This window comes from Carassius gibelio, chromosome B10 (genome assembly GCF_023724105.1).
Source record: "Carassius gibelio isolate Cgi1373 ecotype wild population from Czech Republic chromosome B10, carGib1.2-hapl.c, whole genome shotgun sequence".
Lineage (NCBI taxonomy): Eukaryota > Metazoa > Chordata > Actinopteri > Cypriniformes > Cyprinidae > Carassius > Carassius gibelio.
In genome coordinates this window covers 24209855-24228309 of record NC_068405.1, presented here as the reverse complement: position 1 = coordinate 24228309, position 18455 = coordinate 24209855, and the positions used below count along the sequence as shown (strand labels likewise).

The following is an 18455-nucleotide window of genomic DNA, read 5'->3' as shown; positions in this document are numbered from 1 at the left end:
AACAGAAGGCTATAGTAAATTACACAGTTAATTACAAAGAAATGGGAAATAACACACTGAATTAAACGTAACATTTTGGAAGTAGTTTTTTTGTTTACAGTGAAATTAAAGAGGATATTTGATCTGACGTTAAGATAAATATGTGTTCAAAAAGCTGGAAGCCTTCATCAGCGATTCCCATCATGACGGCTGTTCAGTGATTGAGGATGAGCCCCGACTGACCGCTGACCATTAGCTCTCTCCAGCCCTTCATCGTGTGATTTATGCTGCTTCACCAAGTGTGTGTGTGTGTGTGTGTGTGTGTCACACACTTCACCGCCTGTCTGCATGAAGATTTATCAGTCTGTGTTTATAACTGTGCCAGCAGAGACTCTGACACACACATATTCCTTTAAAAACATTTAAGAAGCTCGTGTCAAAGTATGAAGAACAGTGAGTGCTGATTTAATGATTATAGATGTTTACCTCTCTTACATGAAAGGCATTGAAAAATAAATAAAGTTCCCACTGGAAGATATGTTTAAATCTTCAATAAACCCTGATAAAATGAAAAATAATCAAATATAACATTAGAATAAAAAGGGGAAATTTTGCAAAATATGGTATTTGTTTCAACTGGAGAGGATTTGCATCACATTATCATTGAGTCTGTTCAAAAATGTGGACTATTTAATTAAAAACACTGTAAAATATGCATATGAATGACTGCTTTTGAGTTTAAAGCATAAGAACTGTTTTTAGTAATTGCTAAATCAAAGGCATTCTTGGTGGAGATAGTCATTATTTTCCAGTGAGACATCAAACGAAGGGAAAAGGGCCATGGAAAGTAAAATGAACTTGATGTACCATCCTCATCCTGTTATTTTCAGACAGATGGAACATACCGAAGGATTTTCATGACTATTTCACTCTTCATAATTAGTCCTGGATTAGAATTTCAAATGATCCCGTAACATTAATAAGAGACTCAGTGTTATGATTGAATGTTTTACTGTTGCATTTAATTCAAGCTTAGATGTAATAATTACTGAGTGAATTCGGTTTAGTCAAGGTCTCATTGCTCTCAAATGTGCAGAGAAACAACAACACTCTGCTCTTCTCACAAATGTGCTCCAGATATAAGCATTAAAATCACATATTTATTACTTGAAAACCCTGGTTTGCATACAGATCCAATGCAGACCTAAAAGATCTACAATTTAACACATATTGAGAGCCATTGGGGCATGTTGTCACACTACATGGGGTAAGTTGTCACAGTGGGAACCTGGTATCAGGGTCGGATCTAGAAAAATATTGATGGGGTGGCGAGAAGGGGGCAGGAATTTCTGAGGGGTGGCAACATATGGCAGACGTATATATACTGAATTTAGTCACAGTTATCACAGTTTGATGATAAATATATGTGCACACTACAAAAGGACACAGGCTATCATTTACAAACTTAATCTCATGCAATCAATGTCTTGCATTTGAAGCAGTTCATATAAGGAATAAGTGACCATACCCCATAAGCACCACACACTCACTAATGCATACAGTATGCATCCACATGTCATTAAGAGCGTTATAAAAGGTTCAGTGTTATCAATATGTCAATTTATTATAAGAAACACAAGACTTTAACAGCCATTTCCAGCTGGGGGGACTCAACTGATTTTCTACAGTTTAGTGTTAATCATCATCTAACTCAACCAGTCAAGAGCTACATTTAGCCTTAGATGTTATATGAATATGGTCCTGAAGCATAGCTTTTATTAGCTGACAATAATCATAAATAAATAAACATTATAGGCACAAATACAAATGTACTTTTAGAAAATGTTTTTGAAAAATTTGGTATGATTGTTTTGCAAGTTTAAATTAAAACTCTATCTATGAAAACTTGTGTGATATTCCTTTAAAATAATGTTTTACTGTGTAATTTCTTACATAATTTCTTTGGTGAGTTGTTGTATTTTAATAAACTATTATTAGCTTATAGGCCTACTTGACGTATAGCATACTCTACTGTGCAATAGTAAGTTAGAAAATAGTTAGAAAAGTGTATACCAATATCGCATGTAACTTTAGAGACGGTCCCTAAATTTGAGACTCGTCCAACGTCCAACGTCAAGCCAACTTTATGTCTATTTTTTTTTTTTTTTACTTTTAGTTTTCTTTTCTCTTTGCTGGATTGGATTCATCCATCAATTATGAATATTCAGCAGCAAACATGAGGTGTGAGCGGTCGCGAGCGCGGATGGGAGAATGGAGGAAGTATTTTTATTTTTTTGGAGCAACTGGGAGTTGGTACCCTAGGCAGATTGAGTCAGTTCGGGAGTTCGGAGCGGGTTCGCGAATCATTTGAGTCAGTTTGGGGATTGCAAATCATTTGAATCAGTTCGGGAGTTCGGAGCGGCTTCGCGGATTATTTGAATCAATTCGAGAGTTCGTAGCGGGTTCGCGAATCATTTGAGTCAGTTCGGGAGTTCGAAGCGGGATCGCGAATCATTTGAATCAGTTCGGGAGTTCGTAGCGGGTTCGCGAATCATTTGAGTCAGTTTGGGAGTTCGAAGCGGGATCGCGAATCATTTGAATCAATTCGAGAGTTCGTATCGGGTTCGCGAATCATTTGAGTCAGTTCGGGAGTTCGTAGCGGGTTCGCGGATCATTTGAATCAATTCGAGAGTTCGTAGCGGGTTCGCGAATCATTTGAGTCAGTTCGGGAGTTCGTAGCGGGTTCGCGGATCATTTGAATCATTTCGAGAGTTCGTAGCGGGTTCGCGAATCATTTGAGTCAGTTCGGGAGTTCGAAGCGCGATCGCGAATCATTTGAATCAGTTCGGGAGTTCGTAGCAGGTTCGCGAATCATTTGAGTCAGTCTGGGAGTTCGAAGCGGGATCGCGAATCATTTGAATCAATTCTAGAGTTCGTAGCGGGTTCGCGAATCATTTGAGTCAGTTCGGGAGTTCGTAGCGGGTTCGCGGATCATTTGAATCATTTCGAGAGTTCGTAGCGGGTTCGCGAATCATTTGAGTCAGTTCGGGAGTTCGAAGCGCGATCGCGAATCATTTGAATCAGTTCGGGAGTTTGTAGCGGGTTCTCGAATCATTTGAGTCAGTTTGGGAGTTCGTAGTGGGTTCGCGAATCATTTGAGTCAGTTTGGGGATTGCATATCATTTGAATCGGTTCGGAAGTTCAGAGCGGGATCGCGAATTATTTGAGTCAGTTTGAGGATCACAAATCATTTGAATCAGTTCGGGAGTTCGGAGCAGGATCACGAATCACGAAAGATTCGCGCTCGTAAAACAACTTGGCCATAACCTTTAATTCGTTGTGGTGGGCAGGGGTGGCAAGACTTTCTTTTAGGGTGGCATTTGACACCCTATGCCACCCCTGTAGATCCGCCCCTGCCTGGTATCAAACATGATTTTCATTCAAATTTCACAGTAAAGAATTATGGAACACAGAACAGTTATGTTACAAATATTTATTCATGAAATACAGGGAAAAAATTTATATGAAATATATATATATATATATAATTTATTTATATAAATACAGTAATACAGATATAATATATATTTTATTATTATAAATGATTTAATGGTCAGATTGGCTGTGCAGATCACTCCGATGTGGCGACTCCTGATAAAAAAGGGAAAACGACCAGGGAGAGAGAGATAATAAATTACCTAATAAATATTTATATAAATCAAAGTGGTTCAAAAGCAGTTGAATCACAACGCACAGGACTACGCTGCGCCTTTAAGATTTTCCGCGAACTCTGCAGTGATTCTCTGCCCCGCCCCCTCTCGCTAATGATTGGTCAGAACGCACGGAGTCTGTAGTGTGATTGGTTTAGGTTCCGTCAGCGGACTGATAGAGCGTCGCGTCGCTTGTGCGTGAGATCAGAAGAAGGCGAGGATGCTGAGGAGAGTTTGAGCCCGCTTCTCTTCCCATGTTATACAGAAACTCACTTTATAAACCACAAAACTTCTTTGCGTTCGGGGTCTTTATAAGTAATTTATCAGCTTGATTTGATCTTCAGGCGATGGTTGGCTTTTTCGGCGGAAGGATGGATTGCGTCGCGGATGAAGCGTGAAGCAGGTGCGTTTACCGGAGATGATGATGACGCTGCTCCGCTTCTCCGTCAGAAGATGAACTTCAGTCCCGTTGCACCGAGCTGCTGGAGGGCTTCGTGGAGGTTTGACCGCTGCCGGATTCGTGTTCTTTGGGATATCGATGATTCTGCTGGGATCGGATGGTTTTAAAGCGCGCGGAGCGTCAGTTCGTGGTAAATACCATTCGCTTCTGTCTGCTTGATGATGAGCTTCATCTCGTTACTACAGCTTCATTTGAGTTTCTTTCTCCTCCGCTGAGGTTAATCCTGAGGTAAATAAATACCGAGGTAAACACTGAGGTGAATAAAAACTGAGATGAATGCTGAGGTAAATACTGAGATGAATAAATACTGAGGTGAATGTTGAGGTGAATAAATGCTGAGATAGATGGATGTTTCTGGTGAATTGAACGCATGTTGATGTCTTTGATGTCACCTGACTTGTGTGTGTGTGGCGGCACTTTCATGTCTGTTATTGGATGCTGTAAAACACACACACACACACATAATGTTTATCTCTCTCTCTATCACTCTATAACATTTGAACAGTATTTTTTTTAAAGAAGTCTCTTCCGCGGACCAAGCCTATGTATTTGATCCAAAGTACAGGAAAACAGAACTATTTAGATTTTTTATTTACTTACCTGTTAAAGTGTAATGTATTTCTGTATTTTCAGCATCATTCCTCCAGTCTTCAGAGTCACATGATCTTCAGAAATCAGAATAATATGATCATTTATTATCAGTGGTGAAACTGCTTCTGCTTCATATTTATTGGAACCAGTGATAATTTTTCAGGATTCTTTAATGAATAAAAAGTTAAAAATCTGGGGTCAGTACATTTTTATTCTTGAAAGAATGTTTTTTTTTTTTTTTTAAGAAATTAAAACTTTAATAAAATTAAATTGTTAAGAAGTGATAGCAGAGTTAGACAATATTTTTATTTATAAAAAATGCTGTTCTTTTGAACTTTTTATTCATCAAAGAATTCTGAATACAATCACAAAATATATATATATATATATATATATATATTTGCCATTACAAATGATGATAAAGTATCATGTGACACTTTATACTGGAATAATGATGATGGAAATTCAGCTTTGCATCACAGAAATAAATTATATTTTAAAGGATATTTAAATAGAAACCATTATTTTATATTGTAATAACATTTAGCAAGATTACAGTTATTTTTTCTGTATTGTGTGGTCTTTATTGTAATGGTTCTGTTGGAGTTCTGCTGTTTTGCTCTTTCAGGCAGCATGTCAATCTTCTGGTTCACCTCGTATCTCTCGAGGATGTGGTGTGTAATTATCGACAGGCCGCTGTCCTCTGAAATCAGCCTAATTGCTGGTTTTATTTTTATAGGATGAAGACACTGGGTGAAAGGGGACGGGGGTATTAGAGCTGGGGGGCAGTTATTAAAGCTTGCTAAGTGATTTGTGCCTGTCCCCTGTGAACCAAACTAACCAGCAGGTCATTAGTGTGTTGTGTGAAGCGCAGCCGTGTTATCTCTGCGTGTCGAGTCCTGGGACACAGGTGGAGGTCATTCAGGATTAGCGTGTGAATGCCCTGCGGGAAGCGTTTGACCCATCTCTGTTTTATTAACATTTTTAATGACTTTAAGGATTCAGTGACCCTTAACAACACAATGCATTTCCCGGTGGGGAGAAACGACACTTACTGAGACCACAGAGATGTTCTCCAGAGCGAGTGTGCTGCTCATAGACCAACACATCCAGCACAGATTAATTTTTATTTTGTATTTAAATGAAAATCAAAATGTTTCTTTGTTTCTTTTTTTGGCAAACAAAGTGCTGCATAACATTTTTATTGTTTAAACAATGAAGTAAATTGAATATAGTAAATATAGTAATTAAACTGAACTGAGCTGGATGATGACATCACTGCCTTTAACTTAAACTGAGTGTTTACTATATCATCCTTCTACATTATGTCCCATTTAATACTGTAAAGCTGCTTTGAAACAGTCTGTATTGTAGAAGCGCTAGACTTGTCTTGATTAGTTCGGAGAGTTGATGTATAAGGTGTGTTTTCTGCGCTCGCTGTGTAATCTGTCATCTACATGTGATTGTGATCACAGAGAGCAGCTCAGATCTTCTGGAAATGCTGGAATGGAAAAGAGCACACGTCTCCTATCCGAGGCTTTCGTGATCTGTGCTTGAACGGTTTCAGAGGTTATTATAGCAGCTTGCCTCAAAAGAAACATCTTTGTCTTCTCTCCTGCGCTCTGATACCAATTATGCTAAGCGTTAGGAAATCTGAACGGGAACGTCTCTTATCGGCTTATCCTGGAGTAATAGATTCCATTAAAAATGCATGAGGAGCTTTAGGGATGAATGGGGCGATGTAGCGTGTCAAAGTCTCTCTCTCTCTCTCTCTCAGTGTTATCTGCTCATTATTCTGATAGGATCCCGTCTCCACTGAAAGCGTTGTGTTTAGAGCCGGCAGGGCTTTGAGACGGGCTAAACATGGCTTTGATGTGCTCCTGATCTCCAGCTCCGGTCACTCAACCGGCAGGAGTGAATCTGTGTTAAAGTGTCATGTATTTCTGTGATGCTCATTCCTCCAGTCTCCAGTGTCACATGATCTTCAGAAAGATTCTACCGATACTTCTGGACACTTTTTTTCAGTTAGCATCTAAGTTTGCAGAAATCAGAGCAATAAACAGACAGGAGATAAATCACAGATGACTGCAAAACAACCTGAGCTCAAGATCTCTTCTGATTGGTCAGTCCAGTGCTCCATTGATTGGCTGTTATTATGTAACATACTTTATTCACAATGTAACAGAATCTTCCCTTAAATTGTTGACCTTGGTAATATTTTTAATAGAGAAAGACTAACATAAATAGTGATGAAAGCCAAAACAAGGATGGATATTACTGTATTTCACCTGAGATTCGGAGCCAAATTACAGGAAGGTATAATGACTTCAGAAAGATGTGAGGATTCTGATCTTATTTCCACACAGAGCTCTGTTAGTAAAATCTGTTGACTCTAGCGGTTTGTGTTGCATTACGTGCCAATGGTGACCATTCAAAAATGGGGAAAAACACTTTTCCCCCAAAGTTTGCATGGGTGTAACTTAAGAAGCATTAAATATATCTTAATATCCTTTCAGATTCAGCTTTCTAACAACCTTTTCATATGGTATCACCATTTTTAAGGTCCTGTATGTTTGATTTCCTGAGATATGGGGATCTTAATATGGATTCAAGAGGAAAATGGTTAAAATGTTGAAATTTTCAGTGGTCAAAAACCAAATGTGGGTCAGTTTGCATTCATCTGATTTGTATTGTATTTAAAGAGGAATGTCTGGATAACAAATGGTGTTGAAACTAGTGTTGCAAAGGTGTGGATATTTCCGGAAATATTCCTGGAAAGTTTAGGTTTTCCACATTTTGCAACCCTAGTTGAAACTAGAGATGTATATTTTCCCCAAAGTTTGCATGTCTGTAACTCAAAAAGGTTTAACGACACCTCTCTTGGTTCTCAGTAAACTTATTTTCTGATCTCTTCATTTTAAAGTATGTGCAATGAGCAATTTAATTGGTTGATCATTTCCAGGATATTGGACTCTAAATATGGCTCCAAGAGACAAATAGTTCAATTGTAGCCATTTTCAGTGGTCAAAAACCAATTGTGGGTCAGTTTGTACACAACTAGGGGTGTAACGACACACAAATTCATTTTAAAAAACATTTTGAAAGCCTTTGATGAGCTCATAATGGGTTTGTTTCTTGTTGCAGATCCCTGAAGTCTTCAGCGACCCGTAGAGCTCACACTGCACCATGCTGGCGTGTCTGCAGAGACAGAACCAACACCAACACCAACACCAACACCTCCACCTCACGTGTGCCGCCAATCACAAGAGTACGTCTGGCACCGACGGTTAGATGGAGCGCTTTGAGATCTTCAAGCTTTGGTTGAGCACCACTCTAGCTAATCTATTTATTTATTTATTTATTTATTTTTATATGCTTATTAATATTTTTTTTTTTTACTTATTTCTGTGCTATTTATTTATTTATTTATGTAGTTACACACTTATTAACATTATTATTTACTTATATTTTAAAAAACAAGCCCTGTCTTTTTATGACCATTTGTTTTGTTTACTGTTTTAATGTTAATTTCTAATTCATATATACACCCACAGTTGTGCTCATATGTTTACACACCCTTGCAGAATGGGCAAAAATTAATAACTGAAACAAAATAAGAGAAATCATTTATTTAGTTTATTTAGTGCTTTTTCTTTACACTTTTACATTTACTGGTTTTTATTAATGTATTTTTTTACTTATCTTTATTTTAATAAATTTGAAATATTTTAAGTTTTTCAAATGTGTACTTATATTTTAAATGTATTTTTTATTTATACATGTATTACTTGTATATAAAATGAATCCCCAATCTTAACACTTATTTACTTATTTTTAGTTCTTTTATTATTTATTTATTTTTGTGTACTTGTTTTTTTTTAAAAAGCGTTTTTTTTTAAAACACCATTATTATTATTATTTTCGTCTGAGAGCTTCAGATGTGGAACAGTTTTATGATGAGAAAGGAAAAAGAGCAAATGAAGCAGAGCAAGAGATGGGAAAAGTAAGATAAAGAAAGATAAAAGAAAAAAGGAAATAAACTTGAAAGAAAACCAGATGCATGAAAGGGCAGAAAGCGAGTTATATTAAAACGTTTTATTGGAGGTGGAAGAAAGAAGAGCCTGGTAAATTGAATTTTGCAGGTAACCTTTGATTTTGATGCTTAACCTCATCGAGCGGCTCATAGATCTCCATCCAGCAGATGGATGTTCATCCGTTAGGAGAGCGAGAGAGGTGTATGCGTTTTCATTCGGCTCTTTGTTTGTTCACCTTGAGAGGCAGGCTTCCCATCATCTGATCGCAGATCTGCAGGAGCTCCGTCCAGCTCTTATCAAACACGTCCATCGCAGTGCTTTAATTGAATCTGCCAGCGCATTGATCAGCCGTGACGCAGCTTCATGTCGCTTCCGTCCAAGGGTGGATCCACACTCAAATCTACTCTCATATTCATTCACATACTCATATATATACAGTATAGCTGCTCTTTAGTGTAGATGCATGTTGATTTTAAAAGAGGATGTGATTATAAATCAGGATTTAAAGAGTACAGTGAGAGTGACTCCTGGTAAACATCTACTGTTTAGTGTGGAACTGTTCTACAATATTCACTCATCATGACAGTAAAATAAAGGAGTTTATGAAAGATAAAATCCTACTGATTTGACTTTATAATCTAAATTCAGTTCAGGGTCACTTTTTCCATTCTGCTAAAATGTCAAAATGTTAAAGGAATATTCTTGGATAATGGTAAATGACATGTAGATGTAGCGTACTGTGCATTTGTTTATTTATGGATTCATTTATTTTTGCATTTATTAATTTATGCATTAATATATTTGAGCATTTATTTATGCATTTATATATGCATAATTGTTTTTTTTTTCAGTTTGATTATATATTTATTATTTAATGCTTTAATGCATTTATTCATGCTTTTTTTTTTATCTGAGCATTTAAGTGTCTATGCTTTCATATGAGGATTTATGCATTTATTTTTCAAGAACTATCAGAATTATGTGGAAACGACACGAACAGACATGAAGTTAGAGTTGTTTGTTTGATGGAAGAGTTCAGAGGTCACGCTGAAAGATCTCCACCATCTGCTCGTCTGGTTCTGGCTTCTCTTCTCTTCGAGTCCGTTTGTTCTTGTTCTTGGCCTACTTTAAGAGTTCGCTGTGTGCAGTTAATTAGCTGCGTGTTAATTAGTTAATTATTTCAGTCCTCGTCCTCATGTAATAATGCGTGTGGGTTTGATCGAAGGCTTGACTCTCACTGAGCGTGTGATGAAATGGTTATCACAGTGTGTATTTGTAGCTGAAAGGTGGATAATTACTGAAGGTCAAGATGCTGACGAAACCTCAGACCTTGTATTTTACTTTCACTTCGGTGAAGGAACAATTTGGTTCAACGATTAGCTTCTCCAAACTCTTTCAGATTCTCCCAGTCCCCAAGTGAGTGTTTCTGGAGCTTCATTGTGTTTGGTGACCCTTTCTCTCCTCTTCCCTTCATTTTAAACACTCAGTTTATTTCCTTTATGAGATGGATCTTGTAGATTGAATCGTTTTCACAGTTGGAGGCTCATTGTGGGCCTGGAATGAAATGAGGTCCCAAATCAATCCGGAACGGGAACAGCGCTAGCTCGGCATCATGTGACGGAGGAGACGCTCCAAATGACTTCTGGGACTCGCTTGGATTGTGTGTGTGTTTTTCTGGTCCTTCAATTCTTCAGAGTGATTTTGATCAACCGTGGCCTTAGTTTTAGCACTTTTATTTTCCGTGTCAGAAATATAAAGGTGTCATTCCGTCCAGCAGTAGAGTTACTGCTCAGAAATGGAGCACACTTTCCAGCTTCCTTGTGTTGTGGGAAGCTAAACAGCCATGAAATTGCCTGAATAATGGTGTTTAAATCCAATCTCGTTTTCCTGTACACTTCTGGCTGGAGGTTTTCATTTGAAAGCTATTGCATATGTAGACATCTGAAAATGATATTGGCTTGCATTTATTGTGGCGATTAGATGCCATCTATGGGAATCCTGTCCTTATTATAGTCCAGGGATCCATTCGAGATGCATTCAAGCAGCACACAGATGCACAAACACATATAAAGCCCCGTTTCCAATTTGCTGCTTGTATAGCATCGTTTCTAATGTTAATTTTGCATGGAGCTCCATCCGCATCCGAGCCATTTTTAGTGGATGGCACATCCAAACGCCATGAAATGAATTCCACTCAAGCCACTGAAACTAAATTAGCTCCTTCCCCATCCCCCTCCTCATCTCTTTTCCCAAGGTAATCTAATTTTGTCCTGAAGAAAGACCAAATTAATTTCATAATGCACTGATCAAACATTGCCCGAGGTGTCTCCTTCCACAAAATGAGTTTTTAGAGAGATGCAGATGTCTGCGGATGAACAGCCAGCCGAGGAAATAAGGAGACGGAGAGCGACACAGACGCTCCAATATCTTCATTTTTATTGGACGATTTTTCTTGTGCGACGTCTGATCATTTTTAACTCATCCAGTATTCATCACTCTTCCATATTTATTGCCAAACACCTCTGGCACAAGGCGTTTTTTTCGGACAGCAGGGTTTCAAATTGGAAACATTGAGAGAGAGTTTTTGGGATCCGCTGAGGGTGTTTGCTTGGTGAAATGCCAGAATACATGACTGTGTTTCGATACAAATTGGGGATAGAGTTTATATGAATGTATCTCTAAGGGAAAGTGCCTATTTAGAAAAGCTTAGATGACATTTTCTCTCCCTTTTGCCTCTGTATAATGTGTTTGTAGTGTTCATAAGTGCAGGGCTGCTTTGTTTACAGTGGTAACCTAGGAAACGCTGTATCGATGCTGTTCCATTAGCGCCACCTGCTGTCAGAGAGTGAATTTGCATCTTATTTAGCTTTGTTTCATTTAGATGTGTTTTATGAAGCATAGTTTCACAACACTAAAATCAAACCATTCTGTTTTTGCTTCCAAATTTCAGAATTATTAAGTCAATCAAATTAAAGTAGGCGGGGTTTCTGTTCACAAATGCAGTGTTTGAATTAAAGCTCAAGCATCAGTTTTAATGATGAAATAGAAATGGAAGCAACAGAACATTTAATATTTAACAACTGCTTCACTACAGAAATGTTCAAATCATTTACACTGTAATCATTTATATGATTCGTGTAATTCCTAACTGAATGTTACGAGACATGAAATGCTAAGCATTTTTTACATATTACGCAAACAAGAGTGAATTATTTGCTAAGTGCTTCAACTACACTGTTCAATTTCTGTACACCTTATTTAAAATACCCCCCCCCCCAATGTTCGAGACATAGTATGGCCTTGCTGAGAATACTGCAGCGTTGAATTATTCATGGTGTTTTCTCTTTGTCTGCAGATGAGCTGATTTCCATGCGGTACCCATCTGCGGCCGAACTGGACGCCTACGCGCAAAGAACAGCCGAGAGCCCACTTTCAATCAAGATCTTTCCCACCAACATCAGGGTCCCACAGCACAAACAAATCAGCAGGACTGTGAACGGCCTGGACACAGGCGACCAGGGCTTGGGCCCGTACTTGCACCCCTACGCTGGCGCCTACCAAGGCTTGTTGGCGATCGTCAAGACTTCCTCTGCGACCAAAGGTGTGCTAAAGAGCGCCGATGGAAAACGTACTAAACTATCCCCTGTTCAAATGGCGGTGGCTCCGTATGCGCCGCCCAGCAGGAACAGACACCGGCCCTACGCCGTCATTTCCCATCACACGAGCCGTCCGTCTAACATCCAATCCAGTCCCTCGTTCCTGTCCGCATCTTGCGCAGACTCTAGTTTTGCTCTGCCGTATTCCGGAGCCGTTCTTCCTACTCAGAGCGCGGATGTAGCTGGTTCGGATTATTATTGGGCTCATTATCCACACATGTATGTATCGGGGAACCGCTCACCTGACATTTCCTACAGATCCTACCCTCCCAGTCTAACGATTCTAGACAAAGTCCCGACACCCCCCGTGATGCATGGTGATTTCTCTGTTGGACAGTTTTTCACTCCTGCTTGGAATAGCGTGCTTGCAACGCCGGATAGCGACTGTTATAACCCTCAGGAGATGCCTGCTATGCGCCTCCATCCATACACCCAACAACCTCCGGCGTACCTGTGCTGCGGGCCGCAAGAGAAGAGCCTCAGCAGCAGCCTGCAGTCTCTGGAGTGCCTCATCAGCGATATCCACCCGCCTTGCATCAAGGAGTGCATGCTGGGACGAGGACACGAGCCATACCTTCAGCTGCCCATGTTGAGATAGGACGCTTCACTGCAAAACATTATTCTCTTACTCAGGATTTTTGTCTTAGCAAAAACTAAAAATATATATTTATATTTTCTTTTAGAAAACCATATTTAATATTTTACTTTTCAAGTAAATGCATCTTGATTCAATAGTGTTTAGATATTTATACTAGAAAATACGACTAAAATACTGAGTAAGAGAATCATTTATTGCAGTTTTGTGAGATAAATGAGTTAAAAATTTTGTAAGCATTTTTTTTTTCGTATTTGTCATCCTTTCCTATCAAAATGCTTGTTATGGATGACTCAGTAGCCCAGCTGATCTGGAAGCGCAGGTGATTCAGTAGCGCAGCTGATCTGGAAGCGCAGGTGATTCAGTAGCGCAGATGATCTGGAAGCGCAGGTGATTCAGTAGCGCAGATGATCTGGAAGCGCAGGTGATTCAGTAGCGCAGATGATCTGGAAGCGCAGGTGATTCAGTAGCGCAGATGATCTGGAAACGCAGGTGATTCAGTAGCGCAGATGATCTGGAAGCGCAGGTGATTCAGTAGCGCAGCTGATCTGGAAGCGCAGGTGATTCAGTAGCGCAGATGATCTGGAAGCGCAGGTGATTCAGTAGCGCAGATGATCTGGAAACGCAGGTGATTCAGTAGCGCAGATGATCTGGAAGCGCAGGTGATTCAGTAGCGCAGATGATCTGGAAGCGCAGGTGATTCAGTAGCGCAGATGATCTGGAAGCGCAGGTGATTCAGTAGCGCAGTTGATCTGGAAACGCAGGTGATTCAGTAGCGCAGATGATCTGGAAACGCAGGTGATTCAGTAGCGCAGATGATCTGGAAGCGCAGGTGATTCAGTAGCGCAGATGATCTGGAAGCGCAGGTGATTCAGTAGCGCAGCTGATCTGGAAGCGCAGGTGATTCAGTAGCGCAGCTGATCTGGAAGCGCAGGTGATTCAGTAGCGCAGTTGATCTGGAAGCGCAGGTGATTCAGTAGCGCAGCTGATCTGGAAGCGCAGGTGATTCAGTAGCGCAGCTGATCTGGAAGCGCAGGTGATTCAGTAGCGCAGCTGATCTGGAAGCGCAGGTGATTCAGTAGCGCAGCTGATCTGGAAGCGCAGGTGATTCAGTAGCGCAGCTGATCTGGAAGCGCAGGTGATTCAGTAGCGCAGCTGATCTGGAAGCGCAGGTGATTCAGTAGCGCAGCTGATCTGGAAGCGCAGGTGATTCAGTAGCGCAGCTGATCTGGAAGCGCAGGTGATTCAGTAGCGCAGCTGATCTGGAAGCGCAGGTGATTCAGTAGCGCAGCTGATCTGGAAGCGCAGGTGATTCAGTAGCGCAGCTGACCTGGAAGCGCAGGTGATTCAGTAGCGCAGCTGATCTGGAAGCGCAGGTGATTCAGTAGCGCAGCTGATCTGGAAGCGCAGGTGATTCAGTAGCGCAGCTGATCTGGAAGCGCAGGTGATTCAGTAGCGCAGCTGATCTGGAAGCGCAGGTGATTCAGTAGCGCAGCTGATCTGGAAGCGCAGGTGATTCAGTAGCGCAGCTGATCTGGAAGCGCAGGTGATTCAGTAGCGCAGCTGATCTGGAAGCGCAGGTGATTCAGTAGCGCAGCTGATCTGGAAGCGCAGGTGATTCAGTAGCAAAAGATTACAAAAGATTCAGAAGCGCAGGTTCGCACTAATGACACACGTCCTGAAAGCTGGTAGAGTGTCACTTCATCAAGTTCTCAGATGTTGAACATCAGACTCAAACTATCAGAACTGATCTTCTCAGACTAGCTGCCAAAAACCCAACAGGAAATGACGCGTGTTTATCCTGTGCCATCTACTTCAATCACTGTAACACGTTCACATTCACTAACTCTCATACAAGCCTCCCAAATGACACTAAATCCTAACAGTTATGATTTTTCCTGTTGTAAATCAGTGACGATGTTTCTGGCACAAGTCGTTCGTAGAAACACTTAATTTAAATGGAAATAAATGCATATTTTTACTTTGATGTTTGTTCCTGCCAGTAGGATGAAATTCATATTTATAAGATTCTTTATTCTAGTTGATTTGTATCTAAAGCGCTTTATGTTTGTCCTCAAATCCTCACAATCAGAATGTGATTCCAGACGGATTCTAATGATGATGATGATGATGATGATGATGCTCTATGAAGCTGTGTTGTATAGTTTGGGGATCATAACCTCTCCATCAATACCTGTTATAAATTACCACATGAAACCATTATTATATTATATATTTGATTGCTTTTGTTCTATTTATTGATATTTGAATCAGGTGTCTTGAGATCTGAAGTTTTGTCATGTTTGTGTGTGTGTGTGTGTGTGTGTGTGTGTGTGTAATATGGCACACTGTGGACTCGATGTTTAAAAGTGCAATTATACGATTGAGCTTCAGTGATGATTTCCTGTGTGTGACTGTGACTGAATCTACTTCACCAATAAGACTGTCAAATAAATATAATTTAGGGATGTTTTCTATTCCTGCTGGTCTGTTTGTTGTTATTTTAAAACATGTAGATGCACATATTAATGGTGTCACTGGAGCCTTTCGAACACAGTCAGAGGTCAGAGGCACATAATACAGTTATTTTCCTCATGCATCTAAAAAAGCAGTGGACTCTGTTGTAAAATGTGAAGATTTTAGAGTTTAATCTAAAATACAGAAGGTTTAAATGTGCTGCAATGAAAATTAAAGTCTTGAAAAGAAAGGCCTTATTTATGCAATAAAATATATTTTTTGTTTGTATTTTTGAAATACAGCTAAATACAAAATACATTCATTTTTTTCTGTTTGTTTGTTTATATTTTTTCTTTCGCTTTTGGGAAAAAATATTCTAGATGTTATTTTTTTTCTTTTTATTTTTGTTGTTCTTTTTAGTAAAATGTAACACTGCTGCATCAGTGTTTGCGCTCGTGCTGTTTCTATCTGAATGTTTGGTGAGTAATGTATAGATCTGCTTTTTAAATTTACTTTCACACACAAGTCAATCAGGTGCAGAGTAACACACAGCTTCGGCGACACACAGTCATATATATGGAAATGAGAATCAGGCTTTTCTCCTCTCTCCGCTCTGCAGAATGAAATGTTTGCAGGCGTGTTGTTTTACCTTAATAAAGCATGTTGTGAAGCTGCTGTGGAACAGAACGTCCAAGGCACGCTTCAGTTATTGTGCCATGCAAACAAATTTGACAGTTTATACTTGTTGCATTTCTATGTTATTTTACTATTATTGAGATACTATTATGGGTTTTATTAGTATTCTGAATCATTATTACAAAAAATTTAGGTTTTAGTAATTTTCATGTTTTTAAGTTTGTGTTTAGATAGAACTTTACTTTGTATAATTTAAACTGAAATTAAAATTGTTGCCTATTATCTGAATTGCATGCATATATTATTTCAGTTAACATGTATTTTATTTCAAGTTACCTTTATATCAGATAACTGTAATAACCTGATGCCATCTCAGAATTTCTTTAGCTTTAAGGATGGCAACTTAATATGATGTTTCATCTAAGCTTTGATATGCATGTAGCACATTATTAGGTTTGATAGAGAAAGATTCAGCAAAACATAAAACTGAAGATCTGCGTTCATGAAGTCTTCAGAGCCTGAGGTGAAAAAAAGGAATGAATAAAAGAAGGCACAAAGCACCACGACAGACCTGAATAAATCCCTGCAAACCTCATAATATTAAAACAATAATAGCTTCAGCAGTGGATGAGATGATTCGAGAAATGCACCAAAGCGACTGAAAAAACCATACTTGAATATATGGAATATATCAGCAAGATGAATTATTGCGCATGCGCGCCCTCTGCTGGTGCACTACATTCAGTGTAATATTGAAATTAATCTTTCTCTGAGTAATTGCATCCTAGCAGTCAACCTCAGTCGTTAAATATCTAAAAGAATAAAATATACCAGTGTCCAATATCAAGACACAGATATATTAGTTTACAATCTAAAATTGTAAACTCTTTAAAAGAATTAATGCTCGTAAACAAATGCAACAAAAATGAAAATACTAAGTTTATTGGGTGTTTTAAACTCTGAAGACTTTACACTCATTGTTTTTTTTTTCTTGAACATATTTTGTTTTATAAACTGTAGCCTAAATAAAACGTTTGTCAAAGTTAATGTACTTTGAGTTCATGCTGCCAGCTGATGTAATTTATGTAAATATCTAATTAATGATTGTGTGAGCTGATGAAGGTTCTGACAGAAGTTCAGATAGTCAGCAGCAGGGGGCGCTCTGACACCATAATCACCAGCTCAGCTCTAAACTTTAATTCTTTAATTAAATAGATGTGTCCCTGCAGCACAGAAGCACTCATCAGTGTCACAGGTTTATTTGTAGAAATAGACAACAATACATTGTATGAGTCACAATTATACATTTTTTAATGCCAAAAATCATGAGGATATTAAATAAAGATCATTTTCCATGAAGATATTTTGTAAATTTCTTACCGTAAATATATCAAAACCTAATGTTTGATTAGTAATATGCATTGCTAAGAACTTCATCTGAACAACTTTAAAGATGATTTTCTCAATATCTAGATTTTTTTGCTCCCTCAGATTCCAGTTGTTGTCCAGATAGTTGTATCTCAGACAAATATTGATCTATTATAATAAACAATACATCAATGGAGAGATGATTTATTCAGCTTTCAGATGATGCATTAATCTAAATCTCACAAAATTGATCCTAATGACTGGTTTTGTGCTTCTGGGTCACATTTAATTTTTTTTAGCTTAAACTTTCCATCTTTAAAAAAATTCATACCGTTCAGTTTATTCATGAAAAGAAAATGTCCATAAAAAATGTATTAATGTAATTTTAATATCAGTATCTCGTATATATTTGCAAAGCAAGTACATTTCACGTCATCTGCGTCTCAAGGGGGCGGGGATTATAAAAGTGTTAATTTGCAGCGAATCTCCGCAGCCAATAAAAAGCGGAATATGCTAATGAGCTCCTGACAGCTGTGAAACCGGAGTCCAGCCGCGGTCTGCGAGGACCGGAGCCGTTAACTCTCTCAAACTGACGGGGTTTGATCATGGACACCGCGGTAACTTCGTTAGAAACGGCTGTCGGTGTGGTTTAACGCGAAGTGCTCTGTAGATTAGTTCGGTAATGATGTTCCGTGTGTTCTCGCTGGCGGCGGAGCGCGGGAGACAGAAGCGGCGGCTCGAGCTCAGTCTCGCGGAGATCTGTGAGCTCGAGCTGCTCAAGCGACGGCACGAGGCGATGGTGGCCGGTGCGCTCGCGCTGCACTCTCCCGAACCCGAACCGGAACCCGAACCCGAGCCGAAGACAGCCGAGCGGACGAGCGACGACCCGAGCCCTCCGGTAAGACGTGTTACATCGGAAATGTAACAAGTTGCCGGTTACAAAGTATATTTATTTTGTATTTAAATTAC

At 39.2% G+C, this 18455-nt stretch overlaps 2 protein-coding genes across 31 annotated transcripts in view; both read left to right on the top strand.

The window, feature by feature from the left end:
* The first annotated feature begins 3901 nt into the window (after positions 1 to 3901).
* On the top strand, positions 3902 to 15504 carry LOC127965954 (protein FAM222A). 30 transcript variants are annotated; one of them, XM_052566687.1, is made up of 6 exons: positions 3902 to 4279; positions 7885 to 8026; positions 12130 to 13381; positions 13926 to 13959; positions 13994 to 14333; positions 14368 to 15504. In XM_052566687.1, the coding sequence occupies exons 2-3, from the start codon at positions 7927 to 7929 to the stop codon at positions 13026 to 13028; spliced, it is 999 nt and encodes a 332-aa protein (XP_052422647.1). In that variant the 5' UTR covers positions 3902 to 4279; positions 7885 to 7926; the 3' UTR covers positions 13029 to 13381; positions 13926 to 13959; positions 13994 to 14333; positions 14368 to 15504. The 30 variants fall into 30 exon arrangements, 28 of the variants coding, with proteins under 28 accessions (XP_052422647.1, XP_052422648.1, XP_052422654.1 ...); XM_052566688.1 differs by having other exon boundaries at positions 13892 to 13959; positions 14028 to 14333; XM_052566694.1 differs by having other exon boundaries at positions 13892 to 13959; positions 14470 to 15504.
* Positions 15505 to 18013: 2509 nt separating this feature from the next.
* The window catches only part of dact3a (dishevelled-binding antagonist of beta-catenin 3a), an 8623-nt gene continuing 8181 nt past the window's right edge, over positions 18014 to 18455 (top strand). Inside the window, exon 1 of the mRNA XM_052566535.1 lies at positions 18014 to 18384. Within this exon, the coding sequence (XP_052422495.1) occupies positions 18169 to 18384 (216 nt within the window). The 5' untranslated portion in view covers positions 18014 to 18168. The remainder of the gene's footprint in view (positions 18385 to 18455) is intronic.